This window comes from Argiope bruennichi, chromosome 10 (assembly GCF_947563725.1).
Source record: "Argiope bruennichi chromosome 10, qqArgBrue1.1, whole genome shotgun sequence".
Lineage (NCBI taxonomy): Eukaryota > Metazoa > Arthropoda > Arachnida > Araneae > Araneidae > Argiope > Argiope bruennichi.
In genome coordinates, this window is record NC_079160.1 from 68,233,152 (window position 1) to 68,259,829 (window position 26,678).

At 26.4% G+C, this 26,678-nt stretch overlaps 1 protein-coding gene across 3 annotated transcripts; it reads right to left on the minus strand.

Annotated features, from left to right (window-relative positions):
- Positions 1–97: 97 nt before the first annotated feature.
- LOC129988244 (calcium uptake protein 1 homolog, mitochondrial-like) lies at positions 98–26,630 on the minus strand. Of its 3 annotated transcripts, none has more exons than XM_056096422.1 (13): positions 26,456–26,630; positions 25,801–26,053; positions 22,612–22,801; positions 13,111–13,273; positions 12,294–12,331; positions 11,793–11,846; positions 10,388–10,499; positions 8,710–8,792; positions 6,327–6,521; positions 5,237–5,377; positions 5,024–5,132; positions 3,915–4,004; positions 98–664 (listed from the first exon to the last, which is right to left on the minus strand). In XM_056096422.1, exons 2-13 carry the CDS (start codon positions 26,043–26,045, stop codon positions 510–512), a joined length of 1,575 nt encoding a protein of 524 aa, XP_055952397.1. In that variant the 5' UTR covers positions 26,046–26,053; positions 26,456–26,630; the 3' UTR covers positions 98–509. The 3 variants fall into 3 exon arrangements, with proteins under 3 accessions (XP_055952397.1, XP_055952398.1, XP_055952399.1); XM_056096423.1 differs by lacking the exon at positions 26,456–26,630 and adding an exon at positions 26,160–26,178; XM_056096424.1 differs by lacking the exon at positions 11,793–11,846.
- Positions 26,631–26,678: the final 48 nt, after the last annotated feature.

Below are 26,678 nucleotides of genomic sequence, written 5' to 3' on the forward strand. Positions count from 1 at the left end.
AGAGAATAATAAAAACTACCTTGTTTAATTTCTTTGTGAGATAAATACATGTTGGTAAAAATAAAATAATTACAAACACAAAATAGTAAGTCAATAATTCAGGTTTTTGTAACATTTTAATTACATTTTATGAAGATAGATAAATAGTTGTATTATTACAGCTAAATTCTGCAAATTTCATAACATGCTATGAAAGTGATAAAACACTCTAAACTACATAACAAATCACAGTTAAAAGTGAGATATTTTAATCTGAAATGCATCAACTCCTCTCATCTAACTTGATTATAGAAGACAAATGAATAAATGAGACAGTTTGTTTAAGCTTACATTTTAGCAAGCACAAAAAGTACAAATTACTTTGAATAGCTTTAGCGATAGAAACTAAATACAGGGTGATATTAGAAACCTATTCTTTATATGACCTGAGACGCTCTTACTTTTTTATATGCTACAATGTACTATAAATAATGAGATAAAATAAATAACTGCAAAGATAAGAACACTTCTCAAACATCAAGCAATACTGGCTTTTTAAGCCTTGCACATTTCCATACTGAGTCCATAAGTTTCACAAATCCTGTATCTTTAGGTTTTTCCAAACCACGATGTAATCGATCTTTCATGACAGCAACAAATTCTCGATTGCTTAGCTGTCCATCCGCTAGAAACAAAAAAATTAAATCTAAATTATGGCAATTACAATTAACAGTATAATATTTAGTTTGCACTATGAAAAAGCAATTGTGATGTTATGTTCCAGAAATAACACAAAATTTTTCTCTATATTAGATGAACAATGGTCATTTTTATGCAATGGTTATTACATGCATGTAAAAACATAATTTTTTAGCAGATTCATAGCCGAGACCTTTGAATTTTTAAACTTGATTTATTTCATCCTGGGAGGCATAATTTATGTACAAGCAAGAAGCAACAAGATACGTCAGTCCACAATACAAGAGAAGAACAAAAGAGAGTGAAATATTTTTCCCCAGGGATTTTATACTATGAGATTCTGATAGGGATTCTTTGAAATGTGTAGATTTAGGCAAGGGAAATATAGGTATCTTTTAAAAGAATTTGCTTAGCATGACAGATTTTTATCCCTTCACTCAGAGCATGTGAAAGTTCTGATTAAAGCAGTTTTACAGAGCTTGAGCAGCATTAATTAAATAAAGAAAAAGTGGAGTTGGATTGGAAAATAAGAGAACATTTTAGAATTAAGTTAATATGGGTTAAATTAAAACTTTGGAAATTAATCAGGATTTAAATTAGATTTTAAAATATCATTACATGCATATAATTTTAAATTTGTTTTTAAAATATGCAGATTGGTTATCTTTACCAAAGAATTTAGAGCAAAAACTAAATTTTCAGTTGCCATCAGAAGGTAAATCAGGATTCTCTATCATTTCCTGCATAAAAATTTCAGGGCTTCTTAAGACTACTGTCACTATTTTTAATGAAATTTGGAATGTAATGTTTTGATGTACTTTTACCAATTAATTCAACAAGCTTGCTGCAAAAAAAGTTAATTTCCATCTATATTTAAACTTTGCCTTCATAAATAAATAAAACAAAAAAAATTAAAACTATAATAAAAAATATACACTTTGACATTTAAAAAATTTATTTACTATGAATAATTTTTTAAAAGATTGAACACTGTTCATATTTTCATCATAATTGTAGTAAGACATAATAATATTATCTCCAACCTCTGGTTTAGTTGGAAATTTCTTCCTTGTGTGATAATCCTGTTTGCTACACTCTCTTGTTTCAAACTACACAGAGAGAAAAGATAGGAGAATGAAAATTCTCCCATATCAATATTCGTCTTTTGTTGACAGAATTTTCAAGGCAAAACTAATAATTGAAATATTTCAAAATGTGGAAAAATTACATAACAGCCACTTTGTAAGTTTGCTATTGAGTTGGCTCTTGAAAACAGTTCCCTAAATTTGCGCTTGAATATCTTAATGGATTAGAGGAGGAGTAAGAAAATCGGAATGTCAATTTTTGACCTCTAAATAAGAGACTATTTATATGAGAGGAAAAATGTAAATTGAAAAGCAATAGATATTATTAAAGCATATACAATGAACTGTTGAATACTATGATATCTTAGGAATAAATATTTAAAAAGCTTAAATTTGAAAAGTATTTTTTTTTTTTAAATTTGAGTAAAATGTTTTAATTTCATTTAAAGAGATGCATTAAACAGAAGGAAATGCTTAATAAAAATTTTAGATAGATATCTGTGTAGTTGTTTAAAAATGATTATAAATGTTTTAGTATCTGTTCAAATTTGTGAACAAAAAAAAGAAAAAAAATCCTATTTCTTCTGTTATTTTAGATGGTATAACTGTCAGAAAAAAAAAAAAAAGTGATAAAAGAAAATTTAAAAAATTCTAGTACTAGTCTTTGAAAAAATATGAAATAGTAGCCTTCCCAATTGTTACAGTCATCGAAAAAATGTGTTTAGAGTTGAGATAAAAATCATTAATTTCAGATTTCATTAAATCTTTAAAAAAAAAATAGATTACGTAAATACTATACAGCAGTATTTTTAGAATTGGAAGAGAATCTTTCAAGAACCTAACAAAAAGTAAGTATTTTTCAGGGGTCCCCAGTACAGCACAAAAGGAGAATTCAAGGACCATGGTAACTCTATATTATACAGCAATACACTCATAATTTTCCAACTGCCTATGTATAATATGATAATATAAACAAATAATAAAGGAATATATGTGTTGACACTCAGTAGAACAAATTGCTCATTCTGGAACATAAAGAGTAGGCTTTTTTGAGGGGTAGGACCACTGGGTGTATTTCTTTAATTGAAGTAAATTTTTTAAAAAATGCAAATTATAGCATAAAAATTATTTTTATAAAATCTAAAATTTAAAAAAAAAATCATTTTTTTTCTTTATGATAACAAATTTAATCATCATACAATCTTTTTCTCTATGATTTGATAAACTTTCAAAAATATTTTGCAACAATACTTTTCATTATTGTAATTAGATTTAAACTGTTTTCACAATTATTATTCTAGTCCCTCCTCTCCCATTCTTGATAACCAAAATATGATACTTTGAATTTTTTTTTTTCATATTCAGTAGATTTCTATTTAAATTTTTTAAATTAAAATAGTTAAATCAAATAAAATTAAATTAAATAAAGTTTCAAGTTTAGTTTAGTTTTAAGATAATTATAGATAAAGTTTAAGTGAAAAAATAAGCAATGATGTAAATTTTTATATTTAGTACATTTCTAAATATTACAGCTCTTTTTAATTTAATTTTTAATATAATTAGATGTATAAAGGTATACTGCCAATCATCTATCCTGAAATTTTGCTTTTTTATTATATTGTGCTAATTTTTTAAATTTATTTATTTACGAATAATCAGTAAATAAAAATTCTTTTAAGAGTCACAACAATGGCCATTCAGATTACCCTGGGAGTTTCAGCAGTTGGATTATCAGTATCAATACAATTCCAGTAGAACTTTTGTTTAGAGGTTGGTACAAATTCCATTACTTTTAACAGTTACAGGAAAATCTCCAAAGTATATTTATGCCAAAATTTGTCATTCTAAATTATCAATCAAAAAAGCATAAAAATTACATCAGTAACATGGTTTGTATATCTCTATCATATGATAGAGATATACAAAAATTTACAACGGATATTCTCAATGAAAAAGAAATTATAGATTTTCATTTAAAAAGGTGACAAACATTAATTGATGTGGAAGACAACAATGCAATAGAAAGTCAAAATGTTTGGAGGTAAAAGAATACATAGCAACAAACTGATATATTAATACATTATATATTTATTACATAAAACATGAAGAGATGTTAATGAAATAATCAGAAAATGGTAATAAATTACTTACAGTTTTCATCAAATAGTGTGAAGACTACATCAATAACATGATCACTTAAATCTAAATGGGTCACTGTTTTAGCTACATGTTTCAAAGTTGCTGTTAAACGAAAAATGATAAATGTAAAATTGTTATTTATAAGTATTATTTCAGAAAAGAAATATTTTTTCTTAAAATGCAGAGCTAAGTTTTATTAATATCCAACCTAAGAATAAAGTTTTTGACTAAATAATTAAATAAAATTATTCATATTTTTATTAATTGTAAATATAGAAAGAAAAAAATAGTTTAAAAAATGGACTAGAGAAAACTTAAGGCACTTGACAAGTTATTTTATTTTCAATCATCCAACAATTCTTTTATTATTTCATTTGGGGGGAAAAAACCCTATTCTTTAAATCTTTTTAATTTGTTAGCAATAATTTAATAAGCATTTAAATATTACCTGCCTTTGTAAAGGTGACTGCCAGTAATATTTTTTAACTTTATCAGAATAGAAAAAAGTAATAGCATAAAGATTTAAAAAAAAAAAAGGAATTCAGGAAAATAGTATTTTTATTCATTGCTGCTAATGCTAAGAACAATAGAAGGTGCATGTTTATATTTTGATAATTTTTTAAAAAGTTTGAAACAGAATTTCTTTTTAAAAGTTTCGTATCTTCCAACAAAAATTTAATTTACTGGAATGTTTTAGAAAAGAAGATTAATAAAATTTTAGTTTATTAAATAAATTATTAATAAATCATTTTTATTAGATTAAAGAAAATAAAAGATATTGAACTAAATTCCCATTCTAAGATTTTATTAAATCAATAAAATCAAGCAAATATTTAGTACGTTTGAAAATCAATAACAAAAATTCAAAATGTCAAAATTATACAACAACTTCAATAAACAAACTTTTAATATATTGTATTTTTATAAACAAAAAAAAAAATCATGAGATGAGCAATTTAGTAATATTAATATAGTATATCAAATCAGTATATCAATTTTTTATAATTTAAAAAAATGATGCAAGCTATGATAATCTATAACAAGATGTAGATTATGTTCATTAATCAATCTCTTACTGTATATATATTTTATAAAAACAAAAAACACACTCTTAGTTATACCTTGGTCTATCGACGCTCCAGCAATGTGATAAAATGTTAAAGCTGTATCTACATCATTGATATCATTCAGGAAGTGAAAAAACAATAAATAATCATCAAGACTTATACCCTGAAAAATAACACATTGCTAAGAAATTTTTTTCCCCAGCATAGTTCATTTACTTCTAAATAAATAATTACAACTGATAATGTATCTATTAAAAATATTCATACCCTTGAATTTTTAAATATTTTTTTTACTCGCTTCAGCATTTTCACATGCTTTTTCTCAGATAAACCAGCATATGTCAAAAGTAAATCAGCAAAATCAACTTCACGAATGTATCCATCTGCATTAGGTCTCTTTCGCTGGAACTAAGGAAGAAAACAATTATTTTGAAGTGAAAAAAGTGATATCCAGTTCAAATAAGGTTCAGCAATGATGACACGAGTAATAATATCCTTAGACTCTAATCCACATGTTTCAATTATATACTATAGTTTTAATGAACTACCAAATAGCGTAATAATAAACATTTGAACTAATTGTTGTAATGCTTCTTCCGTCTTGTATAGTGACATAGAGGACTTGCAAAAATTTGGCTAAAAATACAGACTAAATATATTTTAAGCAATTTGGCTGTCTATGTCTGAAATGAAGCAACCTATTTATAAGCAAAATATTTTTTTCGTATTTACGTTACTAAGCTTAACTTTACACTTTTACCATTTTGTTAAATAAATCCTCACTATAGTTAAGGACATAATTATACCTAAACAAGGATGAAATGTAATAATGTGACATCAGCCATTATAATTTCAACCACATAAAATGAAACATGAGAAGAATAAAATAAATACTCTAGAAATTCATTGAACTATAAAATTGAGAAATAAATTTCCTTACAGACTTATGATAATAAAAAGAATGAAATAAAATTCATTCATTTTATTATCATATGTCTTGTCTTTTATGATCTTAAATAAGAAAGTGACTCTTGATTTCTATATTCAAGAAGATTATTAAAGAGTTTTGAGTGATATATAGCTTACAGAGATAATACTCAGCAAAACATAAGCCATGCAGCTGTGGTTCATATCAGATTATAGTCATTATATGCCTATAATAAATAATATTTTTTTCAGAAAATAATATGATTGGCAATTTTAGTTAACTGTATTAGGCTCTTAATTAATGTAATATTTTTGATAATAAAGACATCTTTACAATGTGTCCACACAAATAGTTTTTCCAAACCAAAATGATTTTTTATAGATAATTTCAACATAGATAAATTAATATACTTATTTTTAAACAACATACTTCCAGTGTCAAAATTTCTGTCTGGAGCTGATGTTGAAATTCCAAAAATTTCTCAATAGTTAATTTTTTATCCAAATTTGGACCAAAAAAGTATGTTGATAATGCACTTCCCATAAACTTGTAGATGCTTCCAGTGTTTGAATGGTCCCTGTGTCGCATACCAACACTTGTTTGACTTCTGATAATCGTTTGAACCTATAGTAGGAAGAAACATTTTTTTAGATAATCATTCAAATTAATAACAATTTAAAGTCTTATCAATTAATTGCTGTGTGATCTAAAGACCATATCAGACATATAGTACAAGGAATACTATTAGATTATACGACTTTTGTTTAATGTAATATTAATTAATCAATATATGAATAGCTTGGAAAATAACAGAGATAGTTTAAAAAATATTAATATAGTATACCAGGTGATTTAAAAACAAAAAAAACAAACTGACATTCTTTTGAGCCATCCATATCTTGACTTCATAACCGAAATGACACCAAACTTGAATAGAAACTATTGATGGCATGAAAAGTATGACTTCATGAAAAAAAAAAAAAAAAATAGTTCCAATTATCAATTTATGGCACTGTTGTAACTTACCAAACAGAGAATTCAATATAAAATATAATATCAAAGAAAAATGCAAATTTATGCTTTTATACACAACAATAGTGCCAGTAATTTGGTTTATAAAAACATGCAGAGAGCTCCGAAAAAAATTCTACGCTCAAGTGAATATGCAGCTTACAATACCAGAACATACATCACTGTATTACCTTAATCAGTGATATGCATCCATAATCTTTGTGATAGTGCCTTGTTCCCCATCTAACTACATGTGACTTTTGGCTGAGAGGTTATTTGAAATCAAAAGTTTATGTTGATGGAATCATAAATGAGAATCTTAAGATACAACATATTACAGACAGAGCAGAGTATTTCCTACATGTCATGCACTGTCCTAGAAATGTGCAGTCATATTGAATGTGATTGAGTACCAAGTAGGGAAAGTGAATAAATTTTAAGATTTCATTGTAATTTTGTATATGTTATTCCTTTTTCTTCTTTTGTAACATTTTTACATTGTTTAGTGCAATAAATACACCTATCAGTGATTTCTGAAACTATTTTTTTTATTACTTCCTACCAATATCTTGTTGTTAAACTGAACTACAGGTGGTTTTGAATAATGTCAATTAAAAAAAAAAGCAATATAGTATTTGAATATAGAAGCAACTTCCATCTCATCTAGAAATTAAAAATTCATCTAAACAACTCTTCAACTCTATACAGCTTTCTATGGTCAGTTTCCAGGGTCATGCTCTAAATTAAAAAAATCACCAAAAGAATTAAAAGTTGAAAGCCATTTACATAATATGACATGATTTGTTCTGCAAACTAAAAAGTAAAATAGTCCAAAGAGAAGATCTGATTAGACAATCATATAAAAATTTGGAAAATGTATAAGAGATAGATTCCCAATAATTCCTTTTCTTTAGTGTCAAAATTTTCAAGCAATGCAGATTTCAGCACTTCAAACACATTTCATAAAATGTTAATTACTAAATGCTTCTATAACTTTTTTTTTTTTACAATGTGGACATAATTCTTCACGCTTATAATACCTTATGTCTCTTAAAATTGCAATTCCTTTATATCAAATATGCTCATCCTTCATCAGGTCTCATGATTGTATATAACTCTTAATTTCTCATATTTATTCTAAAAACTAAATCTCCTTTGATCCATAATCCAAAACTAATAATGCAGATAAGAATAAAATGATAGCTTCTTGCAATTTTCGTCAATGATTTTCACTAAATGTTATTAGTTAAATAATGTTTTGACATACTTATTCTCAAGAAACATACTGCTATGGTTTAAAAAAAATTCCTGTTCCATCCCTATTAAAATGTATGTCTAGGATTACCGGTAATTCTTAACGAGAAAGTTACAATACAAAAGATCACACATCAGTGTTTTACAAACTACAGTCATATGTTGCAATGAAAATCGAATTATTTATTAGATTATGAATGTTGTGATTTGTAGAACAAATATGCTTTAAAACAAATTTCAAAATTAAATTATTATTATATATATATATTAAAGGGTGGAAAAAAAAGCTTAAGCATTAGAAAAACTTAAGCCAAGAACATCAATGTTAATTGACACTTTAGCCATAGTACAAATTAAAGCTTATTTTCAAAGAGAATTGCCAATCATTTAAAAACTCTACTGTGTGAAACACAAACAATAAATTTTACTCTTAAATTTATATTGCATAATTCTCATATAATTTTTCATAATAATAGATTTAAATTTGCATGCTACAAATATTTCCAGGGAGGAAAAAGTTTATATTATACAAATTTCAATATCTTACTTTTTCAAATTCTTCATAATCAACATTTCCATCTCCATTCAAATCGAACATTCGAAATGCAATTTCAAAATGTCTTTTTGAAGCTAGAAGAAATGCATACATATTTCTAAGATAAAAATAATTACTATAGTCAATAAAAAGAATATAAATACAGATAATTGCAGCACAAGATGTATATAAAAGTTTATATTTTTCATTTCAATTTCTTATTTTTAGAAAACAGAAATGCCACATTTATGTATCTACCAAGAAGAAAAATTAGAATGGGGGGGGGAGATAAAAAATAAATATTCTTATTTAAATAAAGACAATCATAAATTCTTAAATAATAACAGAAATTAAAAAAAATAATGTCTTATGTTATTAAAAAAAATCAAAAGGAAAAAAAAAATGAAATAAAAAAAGTTGCTTAACTATTTTAAGATATAGTTGTAACCACAATGATATTAATTATGAAATATATCCAGAATTCAAATAACAAACATATATAAAGAAGTTTACAATATATTATCAAAATTGTTTCATAATGTTTTTAATTTCATAAATTTTAATCATAAATTTATAAGTAATTTCTATTTTGTTTAAGATTTTGTAATATGCATAATCACTAATAATTTGAAGGAGGAAAAAAATCTAATTTTTAAAAATAAAATCAAGGATACTTATAACTTTTTTCTGTATCAATTAAGATTTTGTAATATATATATATATATATATATATATATATATATATATATATATATATATATATATATTAATAGTAGTAATTAAAAAAATTGTCTGAAATTTAAAAAAAAAAAAAATTAAAGAAAGGAAACTTTATGAAAAGAATTCAAATCTATTTTTATCACTGAAATTGTTTCTTTCTTAACAATAACAACTAATTGTTATTTAATCTTCGCATTCATTACTATTGAAACCCCTCAAAATTAAAATTCAATATTATTATTTAAGACATTTTTATGTTTATAAAAGCATAATAATGCAAAGAAAAACAATGAATTGTAGGGGACAAATATTATTTATTTATCCCCTAATTCCTGCAAACTCTAATTTTACAAAGACATTTAACACAATAATTTAGTAAAAACAGTACAAAATTCATTAACAATTTATGGTATTCATATAGATTTTTCAAATTAATATATTTGTTCACAATTAACCATTTAATAATGAAAACGGAAAGTAATAACAAAACAGTTACATGTGCCACACAATATTATTGGTCATATGTAACACTAGAAAGCAGAGAATAATTAACATTCCTTTAAGAAAAATTTGTACATTTAATGTTTAAATGAATTGTCCAAATTACACAGGCAGTGAAATAGAAATTTTGATGCATTCTTTTTCTAATCTCCATGATAACTGCATGCTGCACAAAGCAAAACTTGCTTGACACTTAGGCAATAAGTATAAATCCCTCCAAATGATAATTCTAGTAAGATTCATAATTTCCTTAAATAAATGTGGAATTGTAAATATTTACTGAACAGATATGCTTACTTCAAATTCAGTTTCAACATGGTGAATAAATTTGTGGATCGAAATCCTTAACTGTATAATCTTAAGTAATAATATCCTATATAATTGTACACAATTGTAAAAGGTAATAGAAAAATTTCTTAATGTACAAGTAAAAAAAAAAAAAAAGAACTATGAATGAAACATATCTAACCTGATAAAATTGTGATAAGAAACATATATTCTGAAAATCCAATCAATTCAGAAGCTCCAAGTTTAGAAAATATGCTTTCTTTATTTGGAGTCAACATAGTTTTATTTGAATCCTGATGAAAAGAAAGAACAATTTTTAACTAGCCAAAATAAAACAAATATATAATTAATTTTAAGAAAAACAAATCTGCATAAAATTTTTTACGTATTTATTGATATTAAAAAAAAATCTTTTAAAATTATAATATGCATAAATAAATACGAATTATACTTCCAGAAACATGATAAATAATAAGTTTTTAAAATATAATACAGAGAATGAATTTTTTAATTTTAATTTTATATATCGGTATATTAATAAATTTTTTTCTTATGTGATTTAGAAGTTTGATCAGGTTTAATTACAGCTTCCTTCCTCCCTTTTTTAAAATTTTTTTATATTATTTATATTATCGTATCATTTTCTTTAATATATTAAAAATTAAAAGTAACAGAAGAGAACTTTTTCCCATAATTTTTACCAATTTTAATTCTAATGAATCCATTAATATATAAGAAAATGTTTTTAAATAAAATAATCCTACATAGTAATATTTGTCTGGGGGGGGGAAATCTTGAGAAAAATATTTTTAGAATGTCATAATTATTTGTATTAGAGGTACTTAAAATAAACCAGTTTTATCTTTTAAATAATTTTCAATAATATTTAAATAAAAGTTAAGAGTTTCTTAGAATTCTTTTTTCCTTATATTCTTGAGCACAATACCTTGAAGTAAAAACCATAAATATATAAAAGAACACAAATGAAATACAGTTTAAAAATTATTTTAAAATCACAAACATAATATTTCAATTTTTAAAAATAAATATACTTGCACTTCTAAGCATTTTTAAAGGATATACTTGTGCTACTAAGTACTCTTAAGGGATATACTAGTACTACTACTTTTCTGAATACTATTCAATAGTCATTTACTAAGAAATAACATTTCATTGCAATATAATAATTACAATAGTTAACACATGTTAAAATATTAAAAGTTAGAAAAGTAAATACTTAAATATTCTTATTTTTAAAAATACAATTTCCAAATGTTTACGTTAACTACGGAAATAATTTTAAATGTTAGAAATGTATTTCAAAATCTTTAAATACTCTTATCTCTTTTTCACAAGAATTATTCACAAGTGTTAATGATAGCTCTACAAAGAAACTAGCTTTGAATAATAAATTTTTGGCCTTTATAAGCATTATTGATAACATCATTTATAAATCAATAAATATAAATAGTCATGATTAGAAAACCAATGAACCACAAAACAGATATGTATTTAAGGAGGAATTGTTGGGAAAGGTAAATATAAGCATTTAAATATGCATGCAGACACATCAAAACAAAACCTACAGCAGTTTGCACTTCTATGTCTAGCTTACACCCAGGAACATGTAAAGCATCAGCCTGGAAAAATGAAATTCAGAAGCATATTCAATACACTGAAAGCCATAAAAGCAGTCTTAATAGAAAGAGAAATAAAGGACAGATAGAAAGAGAAAGAATAAATTGGTAATAAAGGATTTATCTTATCAATGTTTCATGTATAACATTCAAAAATATCTTTTAAAAAAATCTATATAAATACATATTTAAAAAAGTTTACAGTATTATTACTTCAAAACAGAGAATGAATTATAATGATTTTAGCAAAGAAATGAGTATTTAAAATTATTTTACACTTTTACAAGCTTGTGAATGAACATGAATTTTTAGAAATAAATACTTAAATTAACCAATAAAAAGTTTTAGCTTATATTAAATCCAATATTTTGTGAAATTAATGCAATTGACATTAGCAAACATTTAGCAAGGAAAAAAAAAAGATTATTTTTTAAAAAATAATCAAGATACCTTTAGTTCAACTCGCTTATATTGATCGAGTCCCAATCCTAAAAGGGTGGATAAAAGCCAATTTCAATAGATTATTTAGAAAAAAATTATCATATGCAATAAAAAGAATATTATCATGTATAAACATGCTATTTAAAGCACAACTGAATGAATTAAATGGAAAAAAATAAAAAATGGTTACAAAATTTTATGACAGATTTGCATGAAATTTACAATAATTATATATTGTGCATAAGTCTGAATATTTATATTAATTTTGGTTTTATAGTGAAATGTTTACTTATGGTTATCTTAAGAGGATACACATTTAACTTTATTACTGAATTTAAATTTTATAACAGTTAAGAGTACAATTTAAGAAGATTTAAAATAAGCCTTGGATTTCATTAACTTTCTTTAGCAGTTTTTGCCATTTTTTAATATCTGTTTTTGTTTTTTACCTGAAGTCATACAAAATGACAAAGAAACATTCTTCCAAAAAATATTGTATCTAAAACATAACTTTTTTTAAAATCAAACATTGATGCATTATATTCTTAATAATTTTTTAATAAAATCATGTAGACATTCTGTTCTTCAGAAAAATGCTTACTTAAAAAAATGTGATACAACACATCAACAATTAAGCTATTTTTTATTCAAATTGCTATCAGTTAGAAGTTAAACAATAAAAAGAAATATTTGAAAATAAATTAAATCAATATTCTGATTCTTCTAAAAGGGAACAGAAAAATGCTTAGTGAAAAATCTCATGTTTTGATGTACATGAAGGAAATTAAAAAAATTTCTTTTTTGATTTTCTAAAATAAACATTTACCTTCAGGTTGTTTGACACCAGGTGTAAGTGATCGCAAGAAGTCTTCTGGAGTCATGAAGATTTCTGAATCACCCTGCTCATTATATACTTTGAGTGTGGCAAAATATCGAAATATCTTGTCAGGAGTGGAATATGCACGTATTCGATTTTCATATTCTATAATCTGGAATAATAGTAAATACACTAGTTTTTTAAAAAAAGAGCAATGCATAAACATTAAACATATTCTTCATTATATATTGAAAGAATAGTTGACTAAAACATTTATATAATTGTTAATTATTTTTTAATTAATAAAAAATATTAATATCATAAAGATTTGTATAGTTATATAATGTTATAAAGGCAATACTCTTCATTCTCTATAAATGATATAAACAGCTTTAAGCCAGCACAGTAAAAACAAACATATAAAAAATATTAGATACATATAAAAAAAAAGTTAAACATTCTTAAAAAGTAATGATTTTCAGAAGAGGAATGGGAATGGAATATAGGATTCCATTTGATTAACAAAATCTGACACTTCATTAGAATTAAGCACCACTTTAATTGAAAATCAGAAGATTAAGAAGAAAATACTCCGCTTCAAATTAAAAAGAATATTTTATTAAGAGCTTCATAAATACTTTTAAAGGAATCAAGAAATATAGAAAAAATTTAATGATAGAAAATGTGGTGAAAATATTTTGGTTGTATGCAATTTTTGCATATATATATATATAAAAAAGTGCAAGTGCACATAATTAATTAAGATATGCACTTTGATGCCAAAGTTACTTTTATGAGTAATGTAAGATTTATTCATTTTCCGAATTTAGATACAACATAAAGTCAACATACTTTTAATTTTATTGCCATGTTAGTGATGTATTTATTTATTTTAATGACTCTGTAGAAATGCATATGTTTATCTACTATAATTCATGTTTGAGCATCATCTACATTTATACACAATTCTATACAAATACTGAATGTTTATAAATACTGCTATGACTATTAAAGTTAATGAAATAGATAGGGATATGACCTACTTTATTTGACTAAGTGTTCATAATTGAAAATTTAATAATTTATAGAATTTGTAATTTTACAGATATTTTTATTCATATTTAGACTTAGAATAATGTTAATAATAAGCTAATACAGATTAAAAAAAATAATTATAAAATAAATTCAAAATTTATTTTTAAATTTGGCAGCAAAATTTTTATGATAATAATGCAACAAAACTAGAAATTCATGTGTGCATCATGAATGAAATGAATACTCAACTATGTCGAAAACATGAAGTATCTAAGTAAAAAGGAGGGGAAAATTATTTTCACTATCCTTTTATAAAAAGTTGATTCCAGAGATTATTTAGAATATGAACACTTAATTTATAATGGTAAAGTATTGAAGTAATTATAATAAAAAATAGCAATTAATATTAATATTTTAAAAATTTTATTAATAGAAAAGATTTGAGAAATTAGAATCCACTGACTAGTGAAAAAAAATTTCCATATGCTCATTCAAAGAAAAAATTGAATATGATATATAAATAATTGAAATATTTACTTAAAATTTAGTGCCTATCACAGTTTTATTTTTAAGAAAATTATTTTAAGCTAGCAGTAGAGAACCTTAATTAGAAGTACCATTATCAGTGGAAGACAGACCCATGAAAGTTAAGCTATATTATACAATTTTCAGAAAAAATATGTTCTGAAATTTCAAAGTATTAACAAGATGCAGAACACTTGAATAAAAAAAATTTCTGTGCCTGAATTTAGAATGAAGAAATAAAATGAATTTTAAAAATGCTGTTAGAAATTTTTTGTTAATTTCAAGATTAACTAGTTGCACCTAATGAGAGCCTTTGTTCTCAAATTTCAAGGCACTGTTAAGATGCACAATACTTGAATAAAAAGATTTTTAATGCTTGACTTTTGAAGAATTGAAATTAATTTCAAAAATACTGTCAGAAAATTTTTGTTAATTTCAAGATTAACCACTTGCACTTAGTGAGAGTCCTTACATTTTTTTTTTTTTACACCTATACACTAAAATATAATTTTTTTTTAATTACAGCATTTTAAAAGTAATTTCTCAGAATATCAGATAATTAAAAATGTACTTTTATTAAAACATATTTTCTGACAATTTATTGTTTAATTAATATATTACATAAATGTTAGGGAGTATATTAATAATTATAATATTTAATTAACATGTTACAAAAAATATCAATTTTCCATAACTATAATTTTGTAAAATTTTAAATAATGGAAAAGCATTGATAGAACAAACTTTTTTTTTTCACATAAAAATGAATATTCAATAATTTGCAACAATTTTTCTACACATCACAGAAATTTTTCAATTTCTCCTTTTAACTTAAGTATTTAAATTTATATTTAAAATGATTCAATGCCAGTCATTGAATTTTTTTTAATCATTTTTAATGATGAAAATTCAGCTGTTAATGAAAGATAATGCAATCAACAATTTATAAAATAATTTATAAATAAATGTCAATCTTATTTTAATCAGAAACAGCATTAAAAATCAATATTAACAGAAAATGACTCTCACTGGAAGTTTTATAAAGAAATTTTCCTATTATCTGGAATTTTCAGTGGATGTTCTTCATAAATTATGATCTTTGGTTTAAATATATCACAGGAAATAATAATTAAATAATAATCCCTAATTTATTTAATCCAAGTTAGAGATAAATTATTAGAAAAGCATATTGAAATCATTTCAGATTAAAGGTGATGGTAATCCATGAATCTTAATATTTATCCCATTGGGTAGGTTTTGTCTCTTTTTTTAATAGCTAATGTATCATTCTAAAATGCTAATCAAATGAGACTTTTCATCATAGATGAATAAACTGTTATCTGTGTCTGTTATCTATCATTTTTATTTGATGTTTTGGTAATCATATGGTTTTAATGTTGGACAAATTTTAGTCCAAAACTAGATAAAACTTTATTTTGTACTTCAATAACAAAACAGAGATTTATATATAAACCTTGTCAATTAGACACATAAGAGTACATACTATCTGATTTTTAAGAAGTGTTTCATCTTCTCATTTTGGTTTACTCTAGATTTCTTAAGGAAGTTAGTACATCTGCTTACTGTTGAATATTAGCTATAAAAGAAGAAGGGGGGGGGGGCCCAAATATTTGAGATATGACATTATTTTGGAATTTCTTTCCGATTGTAGAGTAAGTTTTCTTAATATTCTTCCATTTAGATATTTTTTTTCCAAATTTTCGTATTTTATATTATTTGTACAGTTTTTATGTTTATATCTTCTAGTAGCTGACCCGGCGAACTTCGTACCGCCTAACAATCAATGATCAGTTTAGTTGCACCATTTATAACTCAAGAATGGCTGTTCCGATTTTAAACATATTTGACTTGTTATAATAGTATAAGGAAAAAAATTTAATAAAACTACGAAAATAAGTATTACAATGGCTTATCAGAAAGACATTTTCTTTATTCAATCTATATATAAATTCGAGATTATTCTCTCGAGTCAATCACCTTCTGATATACAACATTTTTTTGTTTTGTTATCAGGTGCAAGAACAAATAAAGCGGATGGTTTACCAACATGTGAACATGCCACATATAATTGACCATGAGAACAACATAGGTTTTCTAGATTCAGACCACAAACACTCAACGATTGGCCTTGTGATCTGTTAATCGTCGTCGCGAATGCAGCACGAATTGGAAACTGAATTCGTTTAAACTCAAAGGGCATATCGCTTGGGATCATGGGAATCCTTGGAATTAGAGCTTCCTCATCTTTGAATTTTCCTTAGAATATATCATGTGAATCACATTAATCATCAGTTGTTTTTTTTCCCCAACCAAACGCGTTTCATTGCATAGTTTTTGGTTGGTTTACATTTCGAAGCGTCATGACCACCGAGCCAACCTTCAGCTGTAAAATGTGTGGTGGTAAGCCAGGCACATCCAAGGAGTTTAAAAATTCAGATGGATAGTTGGTGACTTCGTCTTCGTTTGTTACACAGTCAATAGATTTGAATGAATGCAGAGTACCAACGATTTGATTCTGAATTACGAAGTTTAAGTCATCCACATCTTTGTTTTTAGCCTCCAAAATTTCTCGCTCACTCAATCATTTGTGATTTTTGTGGTTATCAATGATGTTTGGGAACACTTTGCTGATGAGCTCATATTTCGATGAAACGAAATTGTAAAAATTCCGAGGAGATGAAATCAATCCGCTCGATTCGTCGACAAGAACACGGCCATTAGCTATAGTCATCAATTGCTACGAGAAATCTTCAGCAGATGGATCATTCAGCAATGCAATTCTCATGTTTATTATCAGTTGACGTTACTTCATATAGCGCCACAGTTTTGATGATTTGAGGCAAGCGTTTATTTCATCGGCAGCAGTCGATCTTGGAATGACTGGCAGTGTTTGGTAGAAATCGTCAAACAGTAAAATCATTGCTAAGATCTTTCAATGTCCGGTTAAGTGCTTCCAATGTGCGTTTGTGTGCCATCGTGCATTCGTTCCATACGATGATTTTAGATGCTACTAAAATTTTGGCCATTGCGGACTGTTTCGAAATGTTACATGTCACTTGTTCAGAATTTTGCGGGTATAACGGCAACTTTAACACTGAATGAGCCGTACGGCATCCTTCCAACAATGTGGCCGCTATGCCAGAAGAAGCAACTTCTACCGCAATATCTGATCTCGCACGAACAGTGGCCAAAAGCAATGATATGAGGAATGTCTTCCCAGTTCCACCAGTGGCATCCAGGAAAAATAAGCCACGATTTCCATCATTAATTGCCTTCATTAATGTATCATACACTTCCTTTTGTTGGGTGTTCAGCAGGGGTACATTCGTTTGAACTGATTGGTCAAATTCATGTCGATCATAATCACGTTCCAATTCCGATTCATTTCACGATCTGGCGCTGGCATTCCTAAATTCACTAATAAACTGCCGCACATGAGGTAAAACGTCTTTAATCAACAGCAAAGCCTGGTTATGCATCTCCTCAACATAGATATTTCTTGAACTTACATGAATTCGATGTAAAATGTCTTCTGACATGTTATTCTTGTATTTGTTCCACAAGTCACATGGATTGGACGAGAAGCGTGTCGACAGGATGATAGCAAATAATGTGCCTATCTGACTTGGAGATGCAGAAATAGTTGCTTCAGCCATTGTCGTGTCTCAATGATTATCATTTTCACGCAAAATGAGCTCTTGAGATGCAGCACGAAATGTTGGGCACACTATACCATTAATAGTTCTTAGTGATTAAAATGGTGTTGACCCTCGAATATTCACCAGTAACAACCGCAAATAGAAGCATTCATCATTTTACGGATGAACTGTATAAATACGGTCAAGAACATAAGGTGGGTGTTCCACAAATTTACCGCTTGTCAGCGTCATGGCAATTTTAATAGAACGTCCATCCGGATGACCAAGAACCGCGCCACCTTGCTTCCGACGTTGAAATTTCTTCGATGAAGCGTTCCAAGTGTAATAAGGTGGCATCTCTGAGTAAAGCAACGTTCGGGGAAACGGATCGCTTTGATACGTCGCAAAGAAACTTGTCAATGTTGTCGTTGGAAGTGCTTCAGCTCGTTGAGCAACATTTGACGCGGTAATCGTGAAATAAACTCATTGCCCATTCTCCAGATGCACCGCCAAATGTACAACAGCGGGATGACGTTCGTGAATAAGGAGTGAGAATATACACCACACCGCCTCATTGCAGTTCACATATCGACCAACTTGATAGCTGGTAATTTGATCGTTGATATCGGTGGTTTGGATGCCAAAAACCACCATATCGCCATACCATGGCAGTCCAAGAATAATTTTCCCCCCCCCGTGAACTTTTACGATATTTTAATGGTTATTCTGCTATTCGAGACTGAAACAAAAAGAAAGAAAGAAAAAAAAAAAAAAATCAAAATCGTTACAGCCGTTTTTGAGTTATAAATGGTGTAACTAACACGATTTTATGGGTTATAAATTATGGAATTATAATAATCCTGTACTGTGTTTTATTGCGATTATTCTGATTTGTGTGTGTGTGTCTGTGTGTGCATTATCTCAGGCTGTGTTATATACATTAGCTCAAAAATATGCATTAATGCAGAAAGTATAAAGAACAGTAGCTTAATCTTATACATCGATATAATCCCTTCTATCTTATTTAGTTTTCTGATAAACCACTGAAAACATTAACTTAATTTATAAAATGTTAAATATATCCAAATGTCAATAAGAGGCCCTGATCAAAATTCAATAACAATACATGAATTAGAAATGTGCTACAGAGTATTTAGAAATAATTCACTAATTCTTCTTTGGATGAATTTCAAATTGAAAAATATATGCAAAAGCAGCATTTAAATAATTTTAAAAGGAGATTAATAAGGCACTGAATTAGATTTTTTTTCACTATAATTTTCTGTGATATGTTAAGGAAATTTATGAATATGTTAAAACTTTTGCACTTAACACATTTCAGTATATTCAGGGGGAAAAAACCCATTAAATATCAATAAATCAACACATTATTTACAATTTCCAATATTCAAGCAAAATACAGGAACTTGCATCATATTTTCTATGACATGGAAGAAACTATGAAAACTGTACAACAAAAGAAAGTCAGTGCTATAAAATAATTAGATTACTTTTTTAGGGGGAAAAAAATAAAATACAGTAATCTTTTTTGTTATAATACCTAATTTCCCAAAAAAGCAAACAATTGATAAAGATTATGTAACTTATGATTGATAGAAAAAAACCCCCACCAATTAATAAAATTTTTAGTTTCATTAAAAAATAACATGCCAAAAAGTGTAAATTATTTTAATAGTTAACAAGATTATGTAAATGTGTGCTTTAAACACACAATGGTATTACCAGTAAACCAATTAATACACTGAGTTTTGATTTAAGTTATCTAAACATGTTAAGGTAAAAAAAAAAAAAATGTTAAACCTAAAACTATAGAATTCTTTTTATTTAAATTCCTGCAAAAAGCCGTAACTCAGCCAGAAGTAAAGTCTTTGCATTATCTTGAAACAATTGAAACAAACCCCAACAATTTTTCTATAATAAACTGAACAAGAGAAATTAAGTGAAGAGTCTTGGAGGTCTAGTAGTTGAATTTCAGATTCTATGCATGAGGACTATAAGTTCAAGATTTAATTCCTGAAAATATCAATCATGCATATGCATTTAGTACATATTAAATTGGTCACTGAACATAAAATATTTCCATATTGGCATGACACAGAAATCTGGATATCGGTACATATGCTCATCTAATTTATTTGATCACCAGAAAAAAAAGAAGAAAAATCGGCCCTCAAGCCCTGTTTAGCTCTAAAAATCTAAACAATAATACAGATGAATTGGAATAGAAACTAGCATGCTCATGTATATATAATTATAGTGGAAACATTTATTATAAACAAATATATTAGTAATGTATAAAATACTCTAAGCAAAATATCAAAAACTTCGTATAGCTCATTAATTTTCATAAGTTACGATTAAATGCTTCCTTTTGCCAATGAGAATAAAGGGTAAAAATGTTAATTTAAAAATCATATTTTAAAAAGATATGATCATTTTTATGAAAAGATTAAAAATCATATCATAAAAAGAAAAGATCATTTTTTAAAATAGTATTTTAAAAAAAAATACTATTTATTTTTAAAAATAAGTGTAAATAAATTTTGATGGATTAATTAAATAAATGATCAAAAAATTATCAAATAAAAAGTAAAAGAATTCTTGCCCCCAAGTATAATTTTTTAGTAATTAATAAAAATAATGCAGTGCAATAGTGACAGAAATATTTCAACTCATAAATATTTAGAATTTCTTGATAACTGTTCCTTTCTTTTTACTTATCATTTTTCAGACAAGTATTATATAAACTTTTTATTAAGGTATAAGGTTTTTAACAAGGTGTATGATTGAGATTTTTTTATTAAGGAAAAGAATAGGTTTATTAAGATATAATTCACATTTCTTAGACAAAACAGGTATCATATTTAAAATATTAAAAAATAAAGAGACCTAGTCAGATAAACTATTTATTTTTTAAATCTTAAATTTTATATAACCTAACTGAAAATATTCAGTTATTAAATAATTTCTAAGATTAAATAGAAGCCATCTTTTAAATGATTTCTTTTATTAAGTTAATCCACACAAAAATGTACAAATTAAATTTTCATCAAAATAAGTATTTGTTTATCTACAATTGTTGAAGTTGAAAAACAATCATCTTTATATACTTCTTGGGTCAAAAATCTAGAAAATAAATTTAAAAAAAAATAAGTAACTAAATTCATAATAAAAATAAAATAATAAACCCATAATTTCGAAATCAATCTCAATTAGATTTAAATATTATTTATAAAGAAGTTTTGCAAATTTTTAACAGTTGAAATTTTATTTTCCTTTGCATGTACCTTTATTTTAGTAAGTACTTTTACTAAAATCTTTATACATATATTCAAGAATATTTCGAATATTTTTAAAATATACAAGACCAAAATACTATTTATAAGCTCAATAAAAAAAGAGAAATTAATAATTAAGTATTAAAGGCAAATATACTTTCAAATAAATTGAAGAAAAAATGTAAAATCTCTTTTAAATTATCATCTAAACTTTGGAATAAATAATACCAAAGGAAATTTAGAAACATTTTAATATACTGAAACTTCAATATGAATTTCTGTAAAACATTGCATATTATTTGTCAATATGTTGGGTGGTAATTATAAAATAAATTAAAATATATTTACATAGATTAAAAAAATTAACTCATAATCAATAAAGTGAGCTCATAACAACAGGAGAAAACTATCTAAGAATGCAAGTATATACATTTATGCAAGCAAGTATATACAAATGAAGGATTGTGTAAATCTAAGGAAATAAACTTGCAAAAGCCAATTACTGTAAATGCATGATTTCAATTCAAGGAGTTAACCATTTAGAATGGCTTATACATTTGTTTTATAAAAAAACCCTACTAGAAAACAGAACACAAGTTAAATAGTGTTCATAATAAATAAGGAAAAACAACTCAATCTAATGTGATTTAAAAAAAAAAGAATATTGATTATTTTGCTTAATTTAACATGTTTCTAGTTGACAAAGAAATGATAAATCGCATATATATATATATATATATAAGAGCCATTCATTTTTATAAAGCCAGAATTTTTACAATCAACATAACTCCTAGCAGGAGCTGAATACTTTATTATAATCAATATAAAAATTATGATTCTTGAAAAGGTTCATCATTTTAGCAATATTAAATGAATGGAACTTAATGTTTGTTTGACCTGCCTAATTTCTAGTAAACGGAGAATAACTAATCTAAAAATATACTTTATATAAATATATTCTTCTCACACAAATTAGTGAATGGTACCTTTACCTTTCTATCACGAAACCCAGGACGGTCCTTCTTTTTACTCTTACCCTCTTGTTTTTCTTCCTGAACTTCTTGATCTGAATCACTATCCTCATTCTTCTTGGATTTTTTCTTGTTTTCGGCTAAAGCAGAGGCAGCCTCAACAGAAGGTGGAACATCAGACCAAAATTTGCTGATTTTAAAGTCTTTAACTCTAAAATATATTGTTACAAGGTTATACTGGGTGATTCAAAAGTCTGTTAACATTTGAAAATTCAACAAAGGGCATAAGCAGTAGAGAGATAAAAATTGACACATATGCTTCAAATTACATGGCCTTTCCTTTATAAAAAAAAAAAAAAAAAAGTGCAAAAATGGCGGAAGATGATGAATGGATGCCTAACATATTATGGGCCGATGAAACCCATATCATACTTCAAGGATTTTTTGACTCCCACAACTGCAGAATTTAAATTACAGAAAATCTTAGAATTGTCATGGAAACCCCGTTACATGATGAGAAAGTCATGGTATAGTGTGGATTTACAACATTTTAGCAATATGGGATGTGCTAGGATAGAACCTGGGACCTTGTGGTTAGCAGTCCAGTAACTAAACCATTTTACCAAAACAGCTGCTCGAGTAGAAGAGTTGTTACTGGCTTATATGCTATTCACCACAACATCTACTGTGAGAAGACCCTTCTGCTTTGAGGAATTGTGTGGTTCTGCTTTTCAAACTGTGAGTGTAATGAGTGTGAAGTATGCTGATATGTTATAGAATTGCATCATCCCTAGCTTGGCTGATAAACACTTGCTAGAAGGTACAACTTTCATGCAGGATGGTGCTTCCCCCCATATTGCTACATGTGTAAAAAATTTCTTAACATATCATTAGATGAGGATCGGAAGTCTACCGCAATCATCTGACATCATTAAGCATGCTAAAAATATCCAATAACAATTTCTCACCATACCTACAGATATGTTGTACTATACTGTTTGAATTAATTGGGACAAATAGGAGAAAAAATGATTTTTAAAAAAATCTTTGCTTTTAATCATTACATACCTTAAATAGACTGATAAATTATATTAGTATGAAGTATGTCCTCCTTTAGCAGAAATGATTGACTTCACTAATGTATCACAAATGTTCTTGACTTCATCCTCATGGAACCACAATCACATAGCACTTTTTATCATTTGTTCTATTGTCATGCAATTCCTCTTAGCTAAACAATTCTTGAGAATATGCCATAAATTCTCAATGGATTTAGGTCTGGACAAATTTTGAAGTGTGACAGGGAGCCAAGTTATGTTCAAATGTCCCATCAAATGTTTCTATGAATAGAACAATCCTATTGTGCAATTATTCTATGTATTTGACAGAATTCATCATAACTTTAAGAGGAATTAAGCTTCCAGTGTCATTTGTTCTGAATTTGTTTTTAAATTTAGATAAAGATTCAGTTGAAAATTTTGTCATGAATTTGACAAATAAAAACAAAACAATATGAACTTTTGGAATTGCAACTGGAAATTTTCTGGCAATTACACCTCACATTTTCCTAAAGCACAGGCTATATGTGTGCAAAATTTAAAAATTTATTCTTATTACATTCCTTTTATTTTTTTATCTAAAAATTTTTAAAAAATGCCTTTATATCTGAAGTCTAGATGTTTATTTTACAGTAAGATTTTTATTAGGTACAAGATAATAATGCTAGGTAAAGACTGAAAAATGCATAATTGATACAGAATCAATATCCTATTTTGAAATTAAATGAGAACTGTCATGGATAGATAACTTAAACCTTATTCTCATGATAAAGACAACATTCAAGTTTAAGCTATTCTACAAAGTTTTATATAACAGTAGGATATACGATTTCATCTAATCAAATTTCTCAAGAATGATATCGCTAAATAGATCTATGATCTGAATAATGAACTGAAGATTTTCTGTTAAGTCACAACAGCTTTCGAATTTCATCTTGATTTTACCTGTATAGTAAGATATGGAATTTGAATAGCTTACTATAAAGTTAAAAAAAAAAAAAAAAAATGGTATCAAGTAGACTTACAAATATAGAAAAAAAAAAAAACATCAATTAATGTATTATATAGAAGAAAACCTGTTTTAGTCGCTGGTTTAAACCCGTTTTGTTTAGCTTGATATTTAGCTACGTTCGTGAATTTAGGTGAACCATTTTCATTCGGTCAACTAGATCTTGGTACATATACCCGAAGTAGGTTGGATTTGGATCCCATATTGTGAAGCAACTGACATTTTCATATAAAACAGATCCTTATTTATGTTTATGAATGATAGAAGAGAAACAACTTAGAAGCAACTTCCAACAATCATTTCAACTACAGTAAGCAATTCATTGTTGAATAATAAAATGGACTTCCAATTTTTGAATAATGCTGGTTAAGAGCAAAGCCATATAATAGAATCCCTAATAAAGAAAACCACTACACAAAACATGTTACTAATAAATATTATTCAGGATCATTTCTTATTAAAACTTTTTTCATATGATTTATTTTAAAATTATTAATACTACTTAGAAATTTTTTCTGTTATTTATCTTTTAAAATTTTGTGTTTGTGAAATATAAAAAGATCTAAATCAAACATTATTTATCATGATTTCCACTATTTTACACTTTAATATAAAACCTATATGAATTTAAAAGTAATTTAATTTTATAAATCATTAAAAATAGCATAAGAGACACACAATTACTCAAATTTTAATGAAATAAGTATCAATGCAAAATTTGCTAATGCTTCCATAGTTTAGAAATGCCCTAGAAGTTTTTTAACGATAATATGTATCAAACTTTTTGCAATTAGAATTTCACACAAACATTATATATTTTCATATTTAATACATAAAATATTTTTTAAAAGACAAAATATCCACAGATAAATTCACAAAAATTTATTCATATCCAGAAACAAATATAATTTTCACTAAATTGCATGCAAACTAAAACTTCATTGAATTTTTAATTTTTAGATATAGTTAATTCTCAATAACAAAATACAGATCAGTTTAAGACTTCTCAGGTAGAAATGAACATGTTTTTCCTTAGTTCTAATTTTCCTCAGCTCCTAGAATAATCAAACCTTGTATAAAATTCAATAAGGAGAATAAATATAATATATAAAAGTATCAAAAGTAAAACAAAAATATACTTACAATCTCCAGTCCATCAGGCATGAAGCTAAAACAAGAACTAAAAATGCCTGATATAGTATAGCACCCATAGGCATGCCTTTGCTTCGACGATGAGCAAAGTTTTTAACACCTCTGGTATGTGTATAATTTTTCCAATTATTTGTAATTGATGCATTTCCAATAAGGCAGTTGCTGCTTCCAGGTAGAATAATTCTTTGTATATTAAATAGCTTTATATGCTTGAAAGGAATTCGTGACAAAAGCATGTTGTAACCTAAAAACAATGAAAAGATGTAAAATTTCACAAAAAGCAAGTTTGATTGTAAAATTAACAATATACAAGTACAAAATTGAAATTATCATGAGAGCTTTTCAAATACCTAAATTATAATTTAATCTAAAAGCTATGTTCTGTGTAAAATTCCTGACTTTTTAAAATTAATTTCATATACTTTATTTTGCATCCAAAAATTGGACCAATTCACATGCCTTTTAAACTACCTACAGAATTGTTTTAAGTGTCCAATATCATAAAAGAGACACAATATGTGAGAAGCAGCGATAACTATGAATACTTTCTCAAAGACAGCAATTTTTCCAGAGATTGAAATTTCCATGAGCAATACAATGATCGCCAAAATGCGTAATTAAGCGCACTAGTTGAAAAATATATTACTTTTTTAGGAAAGGTCTTGATATAGCTTTCCTTTCATCTGTCCTATGAAATTTAATATACAGATGGAATTAAATAGACAAATAAATGCGAATCAAATACATATAAGTACTCAATCAATCGCAGAAAATTCCGGTAAATAACATCTAAATGAATCAAAACATTGTCATGCGTTACAATCAGTTTCCTTTTTTTTTTTCACTTTTTATTGTGATAATTTACATTT

What these genes read in the sequence shown, in the direction of transcription:
- LOC129988244 (XM_056096422.1), bottom strand. Translation starts at nt 26,045, where the DNA reads ATGCTTTTGTCACGAATTCCTTTCAAGCATATAAAGCTATTTAATATA. An exon ending in ACATAGAAGTGCAAACTGCT is followed by an intron (nt 10,500 to 11,792) that starts GTAGGTTTTGTT and finishes TCTTTTCATCAG; the next exon opens with GATTCAAATAAAACTATGTT. An exon ending in TGGAGCGTCGATAGACCAAG is followed by an intron (nt 4,005 to 5,023) that starts GTATAACTAAGA and finishes TTCGTTTAACAG; the next exon opens with CAACTTTGAAACATGTAGCT.